Source organism: Anastrepha ludens, chromosome 2 (genome assembly GCF_028408465.1).
Source record: "Anastrepha ludens isolate Willacy chromosome 2, idAnaLude1.1, whole genome shotgun sequence".
NCBI classification, from domain to species: Eukaryota; Metazoa; Arthropoda; class Insecta; order Diptera; family Tephritidae; genus Anastrepha; species Anastrepha ludens.
Window position 1 is genome coordinate 83072058 of NC_071498.1, and position 18385 is coordinate 83090442.

Genomic DNA, 18385 nt, shown 5'->3' on the forward strand with positions numbered 1-18385 from the left:
AAGTAAAATTTTATTTTTTCAGGGAAATAATAACGGTTAAAATGTAACCTTAAAATAAAAGGCTTGGCTAAATAACGAAAAAGCCTTCAGTCAAATTTAAGTAAACTTGGTGTCAATATTCGTCTTGGCTTTTAGATTTCAAAAATATGTTTGGACCCTATACAAACAACAAACTAGCTCCAAAGAAAAACATTGAAAGCGTCTCTTTAACTTAACATAACTTTACTTTTCGTTTCTTGAAGCGCTTGGGGGGGCAGACTAATACATTTATGGGTCAGTTAAGCTGCTAGAAGTTAAGTATTGCTAACTTCAGTTTTTGACTTATTTACAAACAATAAATGGGTGCATTGTTTATTCTTATCATTTTCTACTCATCTTCTTCTTCTCAGAATACCTCCGTCTTTGCTGAAAAGTTGAGATAGATGTGCAGATATGTCTTTTAGTTGAGAAAATGAAAATAATTAGGACACTTAAACCTTGTGCCAGACGAAAAAGAGGTACCTATGCGAGAATAACCGGCCGAATTTCACAGTTTTACTAAGGTTTGGTAAAATGCTCCTAAAACCAAGCAAAAAACAATATTTCCATGATTCGAAAGCCAATATCCTAGGGAAGATATATAGAACAAAACAATGGCACTAGTTTTTCTATATTCATTGAAAATTATATAAATAACAAAGATAATAAAGAAAGTAAAAATCCTGTTCACTCTTACAAAACGTATTTCCACAAACAAAGTAATCTTTTTATCATAATTTTATCCGCACCATTTATTATATTACAAAGTATATACTTTGCATTTCCGATATATTTAAAAAAAAGATAAATAATATTATATGTATAACAAATACAGGGCCCGCCATCTATCGTTACGGATTTGAGCTAGGTATTATTTGAAGAATGGTAACACTTACATAGCTGTCATCTCATTTGACAGAAAATTAGTTTTATTCTTCCGCTGAACGAAAATGGTGTGTATACGCTCAAAGAACGCTGGGAAATATTGCGATATTACTTTGAAAATCATGGTAATGTTGCAGAATGTGTACGAAAATTACGTACGGCAATGGGAAGAAGAAAAGCACCGAATGAAGCGTATGTGCGTTACTTTGCGAAAAAAGTAAGAGAAACTGGGTTGCTTATTGACAAACCAACGCGTGACCGACCAAAAACCGTGCGTACAACCGAAAATATTGCTAGCTGGCAACCAGCAACAATTGATGCACTGAAGACCAACATACGCGATGTCATAGCTGAAATACAGCCGCATACAATCGAAAATGGGTTGAAAAATTGGACCGATCGTATGGGATGGTGCATGGCTAGCCGAGGCAGCCATATGAATGAAGTTGTGTTCCATCATTAACCGGAAGAATTGTACTTCAAAATAAAAAAACAATTTGGAAAAATATTGAGTAGTTTCTTTTTTATAGCATTTTTAATTCCGTAAAGTTATATGGCGGACCCTTTATAAAAATTAACTCGACATGGTAAACTCCCGACGGATTATCTCTTCCGAAATACGTAATTGTTATAGGTAATATGATACGAATTATGTTGTCATAAATACATTTGTGATATAATTTTGCATAATATTTCATTATTACAACACAAATATTTATATATTGAAAATGTGTAATGCATTATTATTTGAGATAGAGAAATGGAGTGCTCTCGCAATGCGAATAGTAAAGCGCTTGCCGATATATTGGCCTCCGGCACTGAAAGGGCCACTTCTTGGCCTTAACTAATATTTTAAGACAATTAAGATCCACATCACAGATATGTTCAGAAATAAGTTCCAAATTTAAAAGCATTTGTGTCTCGAGAAATAAGATACTCAATACCTTCAGAGCTTCTGCAAAATCCTTGAATCCATGCAATCTGGCAGCAAGTTTGCGAACCATTTTGTTACCTATGTTGCAAATAGCGATCAACCTGTTAAGCGATTAGTTCTTCTTAGACAGCTCGATTTACTGTGCTGAATTAATTTCAAGCGAAGACGCGTATTTACTACATACCGACAAACTGGGTTTCAGCCAAATATTGGATTCTGATAACGATTATCAGGAAATTCAGTGTTCATGCTTACTTTATAATGTCAAAATAACAGGGAAATTTTGTTTTTTGCTTAACTTTAAATTTTATAGCAAATGCATTTTCCTTTTTCGGCATGACGCACACATACGACATTAACTAAAAAATTAACTTTTGAAATTGACGCATATATACACTTAACAGGTTAATAAATGGTACAGTGCAGTTGGTATTCATTAGACTCCAATGTGGTAGTACTTCCTAAAATAACAAATACAGAGCTTCTATGCTAAAAGGAGCATAAAGTTGCCATAATCTTCACTCAAGTACTTGAAAGAAGCGCAACAAATTAGCAACAATTTTTCAGGCAATTTAACATAATCTTGATTATGCATTTTCATATTATCTTTAATACGATACGAGTATCAAAAAGTAGAATCATGCAGTGGAACTGGTTGCTAAAAGCAAAAATTCAACTAGATGTAAAGAGTATGGCTTCTAGTAAAGAGTAGGTATAGCGGTCGCTGCTCTGTACGGAACAAACAACTATTTTATTAGCTACAGCAGCAATTGCTAGGTGTACGCGGTTATGTGCTTATTAGTAAGCATTAGGGCTGCCCTCTTTTAGGATTTTATTGTCAAAGTATTTATCTCCACTTCCGCCATTATATTCGAAACTTGAAATTAAAGTTTTTTTATATAGTTATAATATAATTCCGAATACCAAATACCATCAAATTAAACTATGTTACAGTAATTTTGTGCCCTTAAAATGACGTAGTACTTCTGTACACTGCTTCACATTCTGTTGAATCGAAACTAGAGTACGAAAGCTTTAGCAACCCAAAACAATTTGGTGTAACAAATAAAATTCTACTTTGCTGGGTTCCGGGCCATTCCAGAATAAAAGTTAATGAAATTGCTGATGAACTCGCCGACCCCCGGCAACAGATTTTCATGGTCCTAAACTATACTGTGGTATCAACTGAGCAGAAACTAAATGCATGGCAAATAATTGGGAGAATACTCAAAGAATTACCGATTGAGAAGTCACACAAGAACTTCGTCCAGCCAAAAAGCTCATTAGATCTTTTACCTACAATAGGGAACTAGATAACATGAAAAATATACATCAGGAAAATAGTAGGGGCAGGTCAGTATTATTTAAATTACCATATCTGAAAAATTAACATTGGGAATGAGACTGAGTGTAGACTCTGTCTGGAGTATGATAAAACCACAGATCATATCTTGCGCAACTGTATTGCCTTGGCAAAGACGAGCTGCACATCTTTCATCGCGATTCGAATGAAATCAAGAATGTTGGGTGGAAAAATTACTACAAGATTTTGGATTTCAACCAATTCTCAGCCTGATGCAGAGAAAATCTAGGCTAAATAGAACCTGATGTAATACATTAAATAATAGTAGGGCCAGTCAATAGGACTTGCATTAACTACTTTTAAAACATGCAGTAGGTCACAAAAGGTCTTTCAGGTTTTAGTGTCGGCCATTGGGCACACTATAGACACTAAAATTATTATTATTATTGTTGCATTACAATGCAGATTTGATTGAGCAACACAAAACCATGTTTCATATTTTCCATACAACCCCAAAATCATTATTTAGTATTGAAGAACCGGTTTTGCGGTACTTGATATTTTTTTACAAATTAAAATGTAAATTTACAACTTCGCTCATTTTCAGGCCGATTTCAGATTTTGAAACGTTTTTATAAAAAGGAAGATTCAAGCTTTCGAAGCATGCACTTTCACCCAGGGGTTTCTTGAGTGAGTTAATATGGAGAAAACTCCAAAAATATTGCCTTTTTTTATTTTTCCCAACTTCGAAGATTATTTATTGCTAATTTTGATTTTCATGATACATATATATATTTAGTTTTCGTATTTTTATCTTAATAATAAAACAACAAATTCAGTTGGTGTTATTTACTTAACAATATTTCGACCTCAATGAGAGGTGCTCTCGGCAATGCCTGGTTGAAGAAGAACCCTACGTGTGGTTGCAATCGTATTCTACTAACTTTGACAAAAAACTTAGATTATATTTGATCACATCCTAGAATATTTCCGTATATGTGTATGTAACCATATAAGGAAAAGTATTTTCGCATTTAGAGAAAAGTTTTAGCCTTAAAATTTTAAGGCTCTATATAACTTTTAAATTTCACTGTTTTTAAGTGTTATATACATATAGCCTTGGCTCTTACACTCTTTTTTTCTGGGTGCTTGGCCGAGCTCCTCCTATTCTTGACATTGTTCCACATTGTTCCACATTGTTGCACAGGTTCGAATATGCGTGCATGAAACACCAAATAATTAAAAAATAGCTTCTAATAGCCGTCGCTCCTCGGCAGGCAATGGCAAACCTCCGGGTGTATATCTGCTATGAAGCAGCTCCTGAAAAAGAGTTGTAAGTGCTATCTGCTCTATTTTTGAATATGTTGTTAACCAGTGTACATCTATTTCTGTACCCAATATAGGGTGTATTTCTCATTGCCTTGCTCTCTGTTCTAGGGGTATTAGAGATTTGTTGTATATGCCTCTGTATTCTGTATTTGCGGTTTTTATGGGTTTAGTAAATGTAGTGCAATTCCAATAACAAAGTACTCGTACATGCACTTATGAAATACAACACTACTACTAATACATAACAGGTAACTTCGTTGCATTCGTGGTTTTCGCCTTGTAGTCTTCGCTTTGCTGACTGTTACAAAAATTTGGCTGACTCGCTGTGGTTTAATGTAAGTGTTTAAAGGGAATATTATGGAATACAAGTATTATAAATAAAGTGGTACAAAATCTAATTGATGAAAAACAACAGATAAATCACCTGTTCGGGATATGTTTTTGTCAACATTTCAGAGATTTAATTTTTGTGTAGTTCTTGTAGTGTAGTTTACATCAATTCTCGTTCTCCTTCTATCGTTGGTGTAAAATTCTGTGTTTCCTAAATTGTATTGAGTAGTTATTTTTAAATTTGTAATATCTGTTTTAGGCCAGTTCATAATTCCGAAAGAGGATTTTAGAACCTAGGTGTGGTTAACACTTTCATTTGAGCCGTGTGACAAAATTTATGATTTGTTGAAATCTTAAGTAACATATTTATAATTTTCGCTTCTTCCATGCAGTCTAAACTCGGTCGTCCGATGTTTTAGCTTCCTTCCACTTTCCCATTTCCCTTAATGCCATACATATTATTATATATATATATATATTTTTTATGATGTTTGTTTTATTTGTATTATTAAATATTTAAGCCTACTATGCATACATTTTCAAAGTTAAATGTTAAAAGTTAAAAAATGTTAATATCAGTCGATGGTTACGTCGCGCCTCAAAAATCCCCTTTTTTGTTATGCCGGAAAAATTTCATAGGTATGTGCAATTAAATTAAAAAAAAAATGGTTTAAATATTTATACTTACTCTATGATATTAATATGGATATCAAACGAAAGACGATAAACTCAGCTATTAAATAAAATTTTTGTTTGCTTTTCGCCAGGACAAAAATTCTCGTTAGATTTCATATATTTAGTATACGTTGCGTATTTTTTTAAGCTTTTATAAAATAACAAGAACGAAGTCGACATATTGCAAGACTTTGACTATTAATTTATTTTTTATTAGTGTTTTTTATAAATTTTAGTCCATACTAAAACAAAAATCATATGACTGAAAGTATTAAAAAATTGGACAAACTTTCATCAAAAATGTGAAATTATTTAGTCGGAATTTTTAGATAAAAATGTTGTCCCACTTATTTGTCCATATACAAATATTGGAAGAAAATGCATAACGCTGTCAACAAACACATTATTAAAACTTAACGCGCCACGCGCCACACGCCACTTTTTTGCCACTTTAAATTTGAATAATGTTAATCAAAATTGAAGGGCTATAACGAAACTATGTTTGAAACATTGATGCAAATTTGTTGATTTTTAATTTTTACAAAGTTTGAAACATTGAGTTACATGGTGTTTGTTGCTCTCTTCGTGTATGACCTATACTTAATAAAATAAAAAAATATCAAAAAAATTAAATAAAAAACGTAAAACCCGTTCAAAATGTCACACTGGTATCATATCTGAAATTATCTTTATATCTTAAATTTTTATTATTTCAATTAAACGGGATATACTATATAAGCACAGTTATGGACAAAAGTCTACATGCACCGCTTATTTTCGTTGGTATGATAGTCCGTAAAGTTGATTGAAAATTGTGTTGATACATATTTATTTGAAATCCTTTTCTAAACACAATAAACTAAAAAAAAATGCATTCTTTAACATAAAATAACAAAGTTATGGGAAACAGCAAAACCAGCGTTGACAAAAGTCTACATGCCAAACGAAGTTCGAAGATTGTATACTGGTATGCTGTGTTATAAGGTAAGATAATTTCTTTCCTTTTATTATGTTATTGTTATATTAAATTCAGGCGTGATTAGAACAATTAAGCATCAAAAATGGCAGGGCGAAACGAAATATCAGTTGACGTTAGAAATTTGGTTATCCAAAAAAAAAAAAGAAAAAGTCATATGGTGAAATTTAAAAAATTTAAACTTGAGTCCGCCAACAGTGCAAACCATTGTAAAAATATTTGTGGTACCCAAAGTAAATCGCGCAATGGCCGCCCGTTAAAACTATCTCGCAGAGACACTAGTTTGAGTCTCAAAGAAATGGACAAAAATCTAAAAGTTAATGCTTCAAAATTAGCCGAACATAAAAGCGACTAATAACGGTTTCCACAGTAGAAAACCTTAAACTTCGCTTGGAGTTTGCCAAAGCACATAATGGTGAGCTGTTGCGGTATCCCGAATTGAAAGAATAACATTAATTGAGGATAACAGGATCATTATAAATACAAATTTTTACTGGAATATATTATAATTTGAAACTTTCTATGGATAATTTGGAGCTTAGTGCAAAACTTGGACTTTTCACCAAGCTAACGATCCAAGACACACGCACATGTTGTTAAGGAAAGCTCAAGAGCTTTGGAACGCAAAATTAGAAAAAAACCCGTTTTCTAGCGCTGCTATATTCAAAGAGCGCAAAATAGAAACTTGGAACAGTATAACGTTTGGAGAGCTGACGATTTCGTGTCGGTTTCCAGCGGTTATTGATGTGGGCCAACTAAATACTAAATAGCAACAATATCTAAGATTAAGTAAAGGGGTGTATGTTTTTATGATGGAACCCCTTCCCACAGCCCCCAGGCCACGCCACCACTCTCATTCGACACTAATAATCGAATATTTGCTTAAATTTAATGTAAAAAATCTTATTTTTTCCTATTTCCCACTATTTATAGTACACTCTAGACTTCATAATCCGCATAATCTGTTCAACTATGACCCAAATACAAAGTTCAAAAACGGTTTGAGATAGAAAATTAATAAAAATAATTTTGCTTGATATTTTTCTGATTGGTTTTTATTTTATTCAACGAGGCATAGCAACGGATGCCAGGTATTGTAATATTATGGTTATTAATAAAAAATTATAATCTATGAAGATATTGTTTGTAATTCTTTTACATTCCATATCCTAAATCCCTCAAAACTACTCCTACGCGAGCGGGGCCGCGGGTTAAAGCTAGTATCCTATAATACTAGAATTATGTCACAATTTATATTAAATGAATAAAGATTTTTTTTTATTTGTGTGGCAGTAAGAAATTGTGTAGAAAAATAGCATCAAATTTGCTTTAAGTGTTTCCGTAAAAGGTAATTGGGCTACGACTTGAAATCAAAATAAAGACATCCCTATTGTAAGAAAAATACTCGTTTCCGAAAGATGCTGCTCAAAGCATACTTTCAGCTTAATACTCACTACACATATATAGAATAGCAAACACTTGTGAAGTCACTTTCAAAGCGTCTACACTCCTAGTGTGTTAAGTTGATGGTAGAGGGTTGTTGTACAAACATGCATACAGTAGCCACTACATCGCACATGTCGCCATTCATAACAACGCCAAATCCACAAAAATAAATTTATATTAAGCTGCATATTTTCCCCGCTCTTTCAATTCACGCCATAACTCATTTTCATACTTCGTGCAGCCAGTTGATGTGTGAGTGTATGAATGTATACATTTTGCATAAGTTGCAGTTGCAACACATTTCACGTATTCTCTTCTTCAATAGGTGCACTCGAGTGCAACTTGCTGCTGTTGCTTCTACTCGCACTTCTTCAACTTCTACTTTTGCTTTAGACATTTACAGATAATTTAATGGCAATGCTCGCTACGGATTGGATAGGCTGACTCTGATGAATGTACAGCAAGCAAGCAAGGCGACATTGACAGTGGCTTGTTGGTTGGTTGGTATGCAGAGCAGCAGCTAAGGAAACCCCAAGAATTACGAATACTTGGTATTTGCTAATTGAAAATGCGAGTGGATGGATATTCACAAAGTCAAATGTGACATGCTCGAGTGCATATGTATGCATATATGTATAGTGTACATTGATCTTTATGTATACGACTAAAAATTTAGTAGATGTAGTATAGTAGCATCAAAAGCAAATGCAAAAGAGTTATGTATGAATTTATGTAGCATTTGCAACGTAACGAATGGTTATGCAAATGCAGAAGTGTTAAAAACAACTAAGGCATACATATACAGGCTATTCTTAATATTTGCATATAAAGGGTATTTTAAAAGGATGCTTGAATTTGTTGGTTATTCCTACCGAGCTGTTATATCGCAAGAATGACAGATTACAAGATTTTGACAGCAGAATCATGCTCGCTCATTTCACACGTATTCGTAAGGTGCAGGCCCAATGAAGCCTCGCCTAGCTTTCTTGGCTTCGATAACTGTAAAAAATAAATGGAACAACACTGAAATATATGAAATGAGTACAAAGTGGCAGCTTTACTTGAAGCGCTTGAAGTACGGTCAAGTTTCAAATAGCTGAATGTTCTATTTGCAGCATTTTGACATTAGGAATTGAACACCCCTGTCGTTCTGTTATAAATTTTGATTTAGTTAAGCTTCATTTGGGCATTTTGGGCATATTAGAAAGATTGTTTATTTCCATTTGCTTTTCACGAATGTTTGAAGAAAATGTAATAAATGCCATTGAAAAGCATAGATGTTTATATTATTCTTGAATTGTTCCTCGTCTCTTGCAAGCTTGAGCAAACTGACCGTGCCCACGTATTTGTTGATTTAAAAATAATTCGTGCACCCAAAATTTTCGTCGTTGGCGTGATTGGCGTCTTGCATACTTACGTACATTTGATAAGACAGCAAAAGAAAAAATTGCAATATGTTTTCACAGCTTCTAGTTAACATAATGATGTTAAAATGTATTATTGATATTATTGAATGTGGCTAACATTTCTGTTTCCTTTTCCCTTTTACGAACCGTCTGATTGTTTTGATAGCGCTCAAAGCGCCCATTTGGCCATAGAAATTTTCAAAGCCTAACAGAGCAATAACAGCAAGCAAAGTCAATCTGCTTTGGGCCAGCAGCTTTACGCTCTTCCAATCAGTCATTGTTTAGGCGGAGACGAAATAACATCAGTAGTGGCTGCTTTAATTTTTTCGTATATCTCCAATCCAATCTCAGTTTTTTCCGACCTCTGTTGTAAAGAAACCGCTACCATGACCGTTCTTACCTCAGAAAACCAGCTAATTTCTTTGCAACTCGAATAAGCCCACATTTTCCACGTTGTCTATGCCATTCTATTCATCAATTCGTAACTATGCCGATTTTTATTCAGGGAATGTTTTAAAATTAAAATTAATGATTATTTTATTTTCAATTAATTTTCTCAATTGTTGTATTTTGATTAATTTTTGTAAATTTAGCCCATTTTCTCTGCTTATATGTGAGGACCGTAGATAAATAAATAAATCGTTATTTAGTATATGGCAAATCATCATCGAAAACTTCAGCGTTGAATATCGCGTGCATCACGCGAAAAACGCTGCCTTCATCACACCTCTCCACAACCATACTATCGAGGTGATTAACTGACTTTTGGTAGTCAACATCAAGCCAACCGGTGCGATACATAATAGGTTGCTATTGTAAAAAATAACAATACAAATTATTTTAAGTGACCTAGTGCAGGTCGCAGGGATGTTCGAGTAATTCCCAAAAATGTGTTATAAACATTTTAACATCCTCAAGTTCTCAATTTATTCTCCAAAAATCACTTGTATAACTTCACGCACTGAACATTTTTTATAAGCAACCAACACCCGCACGTCACTCAATCAGAACGTCTGCTAAAAATATTAGTGCTTAGTGCGGGAAAGAGAGAGAGAGAGAGAGTATGAGAAAATACGAGGCAAGTAATTTATGGTCGTTCACAAGATCTTACGTCTTATACAGGTTCAAATACAGGTGGCGAATTTTGTGTCGATATAAACTTTGTGGAACAACATCAAGACACAAATAGGACCACAAATAGGAGGAGGAGCTCGGCCAAACACCCAAAAACGGGTGTACGCGCCAATTATATACAGTAGGTTCTGTTTTTATGCGGCTTTTTTTTATGCGGTTTTGAAATAGTGCGGTTTTTTTTAAATTACAAAATGCATGTCGACCTATCGGGAATTGTACATATAAACAAGATTCTAAACCAGCTAAGCAAAAACTCATCACAGATTACATCAGAAATGCTAACCCTACAGGTATGGAACCGCCTGCATCACCATCCAGATCAGACGTGTACATTTCCTCAAGTGACGGAAGTGATTTTACGCCAAATCCTAAACGAATGCGCAACATGCGGGTATTGTCTGATTCTATTTCTGACGATGTAAATTTATTTTGCGATTCTGACGTTTCTTAAATAAAGATATAATTTTCAGAAATACAATATTTTGTTTATGCGATTTTATTTAATTATTTCAGATTCATGCGGTCTATGGAACGTATCTATAGTTATAATATGGGACTAGTGCCCTTTTTTATGCGATTTTATTACATTATTTCAGATGTATGCGGTTTTAGCACTTTGAAACGTATCTATAATTTTACTATAGAACTAGTAGCTTTTTTTATGCTGTTTCTTGCGGAACGTATCTACCGCATAAAAACAGAACCTACTGTATATAATATATAAATTGGCGACCGAGATGAATGCTTTTACATTTCTTTTTTTGAAGAAACGTCAACATACGAACGTCGTCCAGAGAACTAGGCCAGATTTATGTGCAAATTGTTCCTACCGCGTGGAAATTACATGATACGATATTATACAATTAATACCTTAAAATGTTCTTGCAAACAGACAATAGTTCACTGAATATAAATATTTTTTTTTATTTACATTTACATATCGAGCGCCCTTAATGAATGTCCCTTTACTTGTGTACCATGATATATGTATATAAGAAAAGTAAATATGTTGCCGTGTCAAATACCATGCCCTCCACATCTTCTGTTATTCATGCTTGAGTCACAAGCGCGTTGACATTGACTGGACGGTGAAGTACTAAGCACTCAGTGCTTAGTCGGATGTCAACGATTTATGATAAATATGTACATATGTACTTATACTACTCGTATATGCTTATATACACATGTAGACTTATGCAATTTGAATATGCAGAGCTGTATTAATGCTTTGGCTGTTTTGGCCCAGATTTGAGATTCACAAAACTCGAAGTCAGACGCCAAAGTTTCGAAATTAGTTCTAATCTCTTCCAACTTAAGATGGATTGTGCAACAACACAACCATCGTCCCATTCCATTCTTATTTTCCCAGCTTTTTTGGGACATCTTCTCCTAACAACGAACAGGTTATATTACCTTAGCTTCATTGCATTGCTGCCGTCTTTTTACGTAAATTGTAATCTACACATTTTAATGCCAATTTCGGCAACAAGTAGGGGAGAGTTGCAAAGTTTTTTAATATTACTCGGTTAATGTATAACGAAAGTAAGTCTAATACTGATTTCGTTTCTATGAAAAAATGTAGCCTTTCACGGTGTAAACATTTTTCAATGCCTACGCAGAAAAGAGCATAACCAACTCATTTGACAAAGCTTCTCAAAGGAGAAAATTTGCCCTTTGGCCTGTTTTTAGACTCAAACACAGCATTTTCTTGCCGGATTACACTTATTTTAGAATCGAATACGGAAAAAGTAGAGGGCAATGGAGAACAAAATGTTTTTCTTAGAAACAAAATCACCATAAAATAGCTATTTACAAATTGATTCTTTTTATTCGCTATTGTATTTAAGACCAAATAATTTGGGTGTACGGTTAGCCCAACTACGTCTTGGTAAATCATCATATATGTACATATATCGCTTCGAAGGGAACCAAAAACTCGAGTAACATTTGCTACAGCGCTCAGCATACTATGCACAGTTCATCTTGAGTTTTGAAACATATGAATCAATAATACCTCCGGCATGCAGGCGACGCCAAAGAATGCTTCTTTAAATATGACTTCACAATGAAATTTCGGTACAGTTAATGTTCAACCCATTCACAATTGATGGTCCAATAAATAGCCTTATTTCGGTTGGATTTTGACGAATGTACATAAAGAATAAATCTTTTGTCACAATATTTCAGGCCAAAATCGCGTAAGCGTGTTGGGCAAATTGATCTCTGTATTTGATGTGTACATCCTTTATAAGATGTTAGGCGGAGCTTCTTCTCAATAATCATATTTTTCGGGTTTGCAACTTTTTTATGCAAAATTTTAGCATTTTTATTGGATACTGAAATATTATGTTTTTTGGCATTTTGGGAAAGAAGTGTGTCGTATTGTAAAGTTTTGACTATTTATTTAACTTCATCAACCATTTAATTGAACAACTTTGTGTAAAATTTGAAAAAAATTCATCACATTTTCTTACTTACAAACTCTTTAATCTGAATCTTTAGAGAAATTCCGAGTATGCAGTGCTTTGCATTTTATTCCATATAATGTATGCTCGAATATTTTTACATGGGCAAAATGTACAGGATCACTCGCAAACAAAAAGGTCAAATTTCCAGAAATACACCCGGAGGTTTGCCATTGCCTGCCAAAAAAAATATATACAAATGTTTCATTTACAAATTGGGCATCGAACTTGAGAATAAGTGAATGGTAGGCACTCACAAAGACAGTCACCTTTGCCGGGCAAAGTAAGGTGTGCATACCAGTAAAAGAAAACAAATCGGAGGAAACCCCGCTAGCGATGCATGACACCGCCGAGCTTAAGGTTAAGCTTATGATATTTGATGCCTGTGTGACATAATTACTAAACCGTGAAATATTTGTAACTTCAGGCGTTCACTCTTTTGCCAACAAATACTAGTATATAATTTAGGAATAAGTAAGTACATACATACGTGCAGATATGGAGTGACAAGAACAAAAACATTCTGTACTCAACTTTCGATATAAAGCGTCTTCACAAACTGCGAAAATTCTAAACAGTCACTGAATATTCGCAGTGACCGCCTACACAACCTTGGCTCTAAACAACAATATAAATGGAATAATGGAAAATTCAAAAACATGGCGCTAAAGAAGCAATAAAGAAAAGGCTCATGCATGGTTGAGAAGACCGTCGGGCATAGGTCTAAAAGCTGCAAATTGCTGTGTCCACTGTGCGGTGTGTTGGATTCACTAGCCATGCAGCAGGCATATACCTACTAATGTGGATAGTACGCCTTTGCGACAAATTTATATATAGTATGTATGTACCTATGTATGCAATATTGCTTGGAACTACACAGTTAGCATAGTATACCATGTTGACACATTCGATACACAAACGCATATGTTTTTCGTCATTGTCGTCGTCGTAGCCATGGTAATTAATAGCCTTAACATCGCTTTTTTTTAAAGGACAGCGCAGCCGTGGGTGGGGCTGTAAGTGCTTTGAGACTTACCAAGTGCTAAACCCAAAGGGTTTACAACATTTCCAGCATTGGAATGTCGTACATTCGTGCTGAGAGTGCAGAAATCCTTTTTAGGCTAGTACTTAAAGCGCGTGGGCGTGTGGTACGACGGCTGTGTACGATTACAAAAAATCGAAGCTGATTAACTAATGCATTCTAAAATATGCACAATTGTTGCACTTTTCACTTTTTTTGCAGTAACGGCTGACATGTTAAATGTGCCCATTTTAATGCAACAGTGAGTAGACTAAAACTAAAAGCAATTTAAAATCCAAATAAGGGGTGTTTTTTTATTTTACACGTATATAAATATTTTTTGTTACCAAGAAGAAAATTAAGAAAATCGTCAATAATTTGCTATTATTGCACAAGAGTTTGTAAATAATTTCTAACACGTCTTCTAATATAGCGTAACAGAAGGAATTGAAATCGCAAGTACAATACCGTTTAATGAGTACTTCAAAAACTTGGTCGAAGGTCATTTTCTTAAATAAGATTGATAAATCGGCAACAGAGTTCAAATCAGCATTTTTAATTGGAGTTTAGAGATATTTTTGAAATTCAAACGTCATTCAAAAATGCGCATGCAAGGTTAGGAAATAGATCAGATGGGATATCCGGGCATTTTATAAAGAAATATTAGTTTGGAAATGGAACTACATTATTTTCTTGGTAGATGAATGTAGTGATCGACATCACGTACAGTATTGATCAAACAATTTAAAGTTTGTGCTCGTTGTTAAGGTGACATTTCAGACTAAAGAAATTCTTTTGCGGTTTTTTGTTTATTCCATTCAGTTGTGAGTTACAGGGCGTTAACAATGGAAGTCAACAACGAGACAAATTTGCACATTTTATCGTTTTTCTTTGATAAAGGCGAAAATACTAGCCAAGCCGCTGAAATTGTGAATGGTGTTTGCGATGTCGACACTGTAACAGCTAATTAGGGCAATTTTGGTTTCGTCGATACCGTTCAGGCATTTTTGATGTTAAAGAAAATGTCGATAATGTCGATAAAATCTCAGAAATAATCGAAGGTAAAGATTGACCACAAAACAATTTTAAACTATTTGCGCAATAATTTTACGCAAAAAAATGGATTTCCTTTTCCCCAAACTAAGGTAAGGATTTTCTAGTTGAACCAAATTTATCAACAACACATGTAATTAATAGTTATACTCGGTCGGTGAAATTTGTGTTACTAAAATTTTTGGTTTTTTTCCAATATAAAGAACGGATATGAGGTTTTCTTTCAAGTGAATTTAAAAGCTAGATTGAGTACCGCTTTCAATTAATGATAGTTATAACAAATAATAAATCATTTTTGAAACATTTAAAACAAGATCCTTTTAAATATGCAGTTTTTTTCCAAGAAGCGTCACAAAAATGATAAGTGTATAAAGTATATAGTTTTTACTTTCGATTAAACTTTGCATCACCTAAATTTGTTCACAAGTAGCTTTCTATATCACCCAAGTCGCTACGCCCATCTAACTTGAAATTTGGTGACTAGAATAAATATCGGGTGTTTTTTAAGAGCTTGAGAACTTATAATGATAATACAAAACAAAAATATTGTTGGAATGATTTTTTTTATTATAGTCTGGTAGATAATTCCATGGCATTAATTTTTTGAATATGATATCCGTCCGCCGCGGTTACGAGTTACATGGTCCACTCGACCACGATCGATCGATTTTTGACTACGTTTTCCAATGAATCTGGCCATATGACGTCAATAGTGGCTTGAATAATGCAATAAATCGATTGTTATGCGCGCTGTAGGCAAATTGCGCGGTCTTGTCGCTACAAAACTGCATATGAAAAATTTTTTTGAAGATCTGACTAAAACTTTGGAATTTGGATGAAAATTTGTTGAATTTCTTTACATTTTTTTCAAAGTTTGAACCTTTAAATCATATTGTTGTAGTATAAACTATAAAAATATAGTTGTATAAAAAAACAATAGATACAAAATAAATAACTGGTGAAAACTTTGCTATATGCCGAATTGATATTATTGTGATCACAGGTGTACCGTTCTTAAGCGCTTTCTTGGGAAAAAGCAATCAAATTGCCTTTATTGAAGTTATCTCTGTAGCAATCAAATACATATAAAAGGTCTGACTGATAAGTAATCAGTCAAATTATGAGAATACAAATATTTGGGGTCGAATTTTTGCAATAATTGCTAACAAAAAAATTAAAAGTAATTACAATAGCCTCAGAAAAGCTTTAAATTGTGTCTTGTATGGTAGCAGTAATAAATTAATTGCCGTATTGCATACTGTAAAATAATTGAAAGACTAGTAAATTTCAAAAGGGTATTACACTGTCAACAACCGTGAGTTGACTGCACACATAAATGCACACAAACTGATTAGCTCACTTACCACCTTCTTTGTCACTGCGATGTTCGGCTTTCGTATAGAAATCCATTGTGGCGCAAATAAATTACTAATTAATTATAGCAATGAATCTTGAGTACCGGGTTCAATTAATGCCACTTCACATACGCATACATTTACACATGGATGGTGGCCCACCAACGACCGCAAAATGCCACGCTCCAAACTACGAATGCTTTAGTCACTGCACTGACAAATCGATTTTAACTTGAGTGCGGCAAGTCAGCGGAAAATCTCCGAGGTTTCCATTTATTTATTTGTATCTATGAAATTTGCATATGAATGTATGTATTCTCGTAAGCTCCGTGTCAAGCACAGCTATATAAACTCGTTAAAAATTATCGTTCAGTAAAATGTTTCAAATCACACGAATGCGAAAATTTTCACAAATTCTGCTCGTGTAGATATTTGACGTTTTCGCTGCAATCATTTGTCTCGTTGCAAGTTCACGTGTATTTTATGGATTGAAGCTCGTTATTATTTTAATGCGTTGGCCTTCCTGTTACGTTACTATTTAATACGAGTACGAATTAAAGCCTAATCACATATAACAGTAGTATTAAACATAATATGAATGCGCAGTGCAATGTGTTGCCATATGCGTTGTTGCAAGATGCTTTCGTTACTTTTTCTCTTAATAACTTCCACTTTCACTCAAATAGTCCCGCCTAGAGGCAGATAATTCGCAATTTATTATTTTTTTCTGTAATTGCAATTTCCTCATTGTTTCGCTTAAGCGATCCATTTTTCTTGCAATTACGTGCGAAACATAGCCTGACATAATCATATAAAAATGCACTTTAAACAACAATTTATTAAAAAAAAGAAATAAAAACAATCAGCCGATTACGTCGTTGCAACATTTCGCAAAATCGTCTGTTCGCTATTCTCAGCGTACTGTTGCACAGTGGATACAAGACGGAAAAAAGAGAATATCTCAGAAAATAAAATAAAAAGAAATAAAAAAATTCACTACAAATAAGCTTGATAACTTTCTTATACTCGTATGGAACATTGTACTTTTTAACATCTTTTTAGCTCTGGTATTATGGTAGCACGTTTAATGAGTATTATCGCCTTTTTATTCAGATTTTCTTGGGCGCTTAACGAAATTACCCATCATAATTTATACATCAATTACTGCCTTTTTAACTATTTCGGCTTTTCGCAATTTTTTGTTATCGATAGTGAAGGAAGATGGTTTGGAAATGGGTCTGTACACTGCCGATGATATCGTAACATATCATCATGATGGACAATAAACTTTTAACTTATAACTGTTGGGGAAGTCCTGCTGGAGTGACAAGGCATTAGTCGGATATAAATCTTTCCAGCCGCTCCGGTAACGTAGAACCGACTGTAATGTCATGGGAACGTTTCTTCTTTTCTTTGGTAGTGTTTGCGTGTTCGAAAGTAAGACTTTAGGACAATCCAACAGTCACTTTACATTGGTCAGACAAGACTGTCATTCAGTCATTTGCTACTTAAGTGCAAGTTAGTCTACGCCAACGTCTACATGAAGAGAACACCTGTGCTTTGAAGATAGTAAATTCGTTCTCCTTTTTGCGAACTCAATAGTGCTTGTTTTTAATAATACCAAAATTGCTTTTCGCATGAAAAAGTATATAGTAAGTTTTGCTGTGATAAGAATGAGCTATCCGCTAACCCAACAAGAGTTAGTGCTGCTCTCTTTACTAATAAAATCACGCTGGATGGTATCGCTCATCCTATAGAGGCGTATTTAGCAAGATGGGATCCCATAAATCTAATTTTTATTATTATGTATTGCTATTATCGACAAATCATGGGAAAATCTACTTGCCATGCTTCAATATACATATGCACATATAACTACCGTGTTCAGTAAACAGACATGAGGCAAAGGTTAAGGATAAAAGAAATGTTATTTAGAAAAAAAAAGAAAAAATACAGCCTTCAAATATTTATTTCTACGCTTTTTTTTAATTTATTGATTTTTTAAAGCCGCAACATGCTTTTTTAGATAATTTTTCTTCACTGTCACTGCAACTG

The 18385-nt window shown here is 34.0% G+C and overlaps 1 protein-coding gene across 5 annotated transcripts in view; it reads right to left on the bottom strand.

Annotated features, from left to right (window-relative positions):
* The window catches only part of LOC128871980 (myosin heavy chain 95F), an 81890-nt gene that overhangs the window by 21744 nt on the left and 41761 nt on the right, over positions 1–18385 (bottom strand). The window contains exon 2 of one of the 5 annotated variants that reach the window (XM_054114203.1): positions 16340–16864. The exons of the other annotated variants lie outside the window; for them this stretch is intronic. Coding sequence (XP_053970178.1) covers positions 16340–16385 — 46 coding nt within the window. The 5' untranslated portion in view covers positions 16386–16864. The remainder of the gene's footprint in view (positions 1–16339; positions 16865–18385) is intronic. 5 annotated transcript variants of the gene reach the window in all.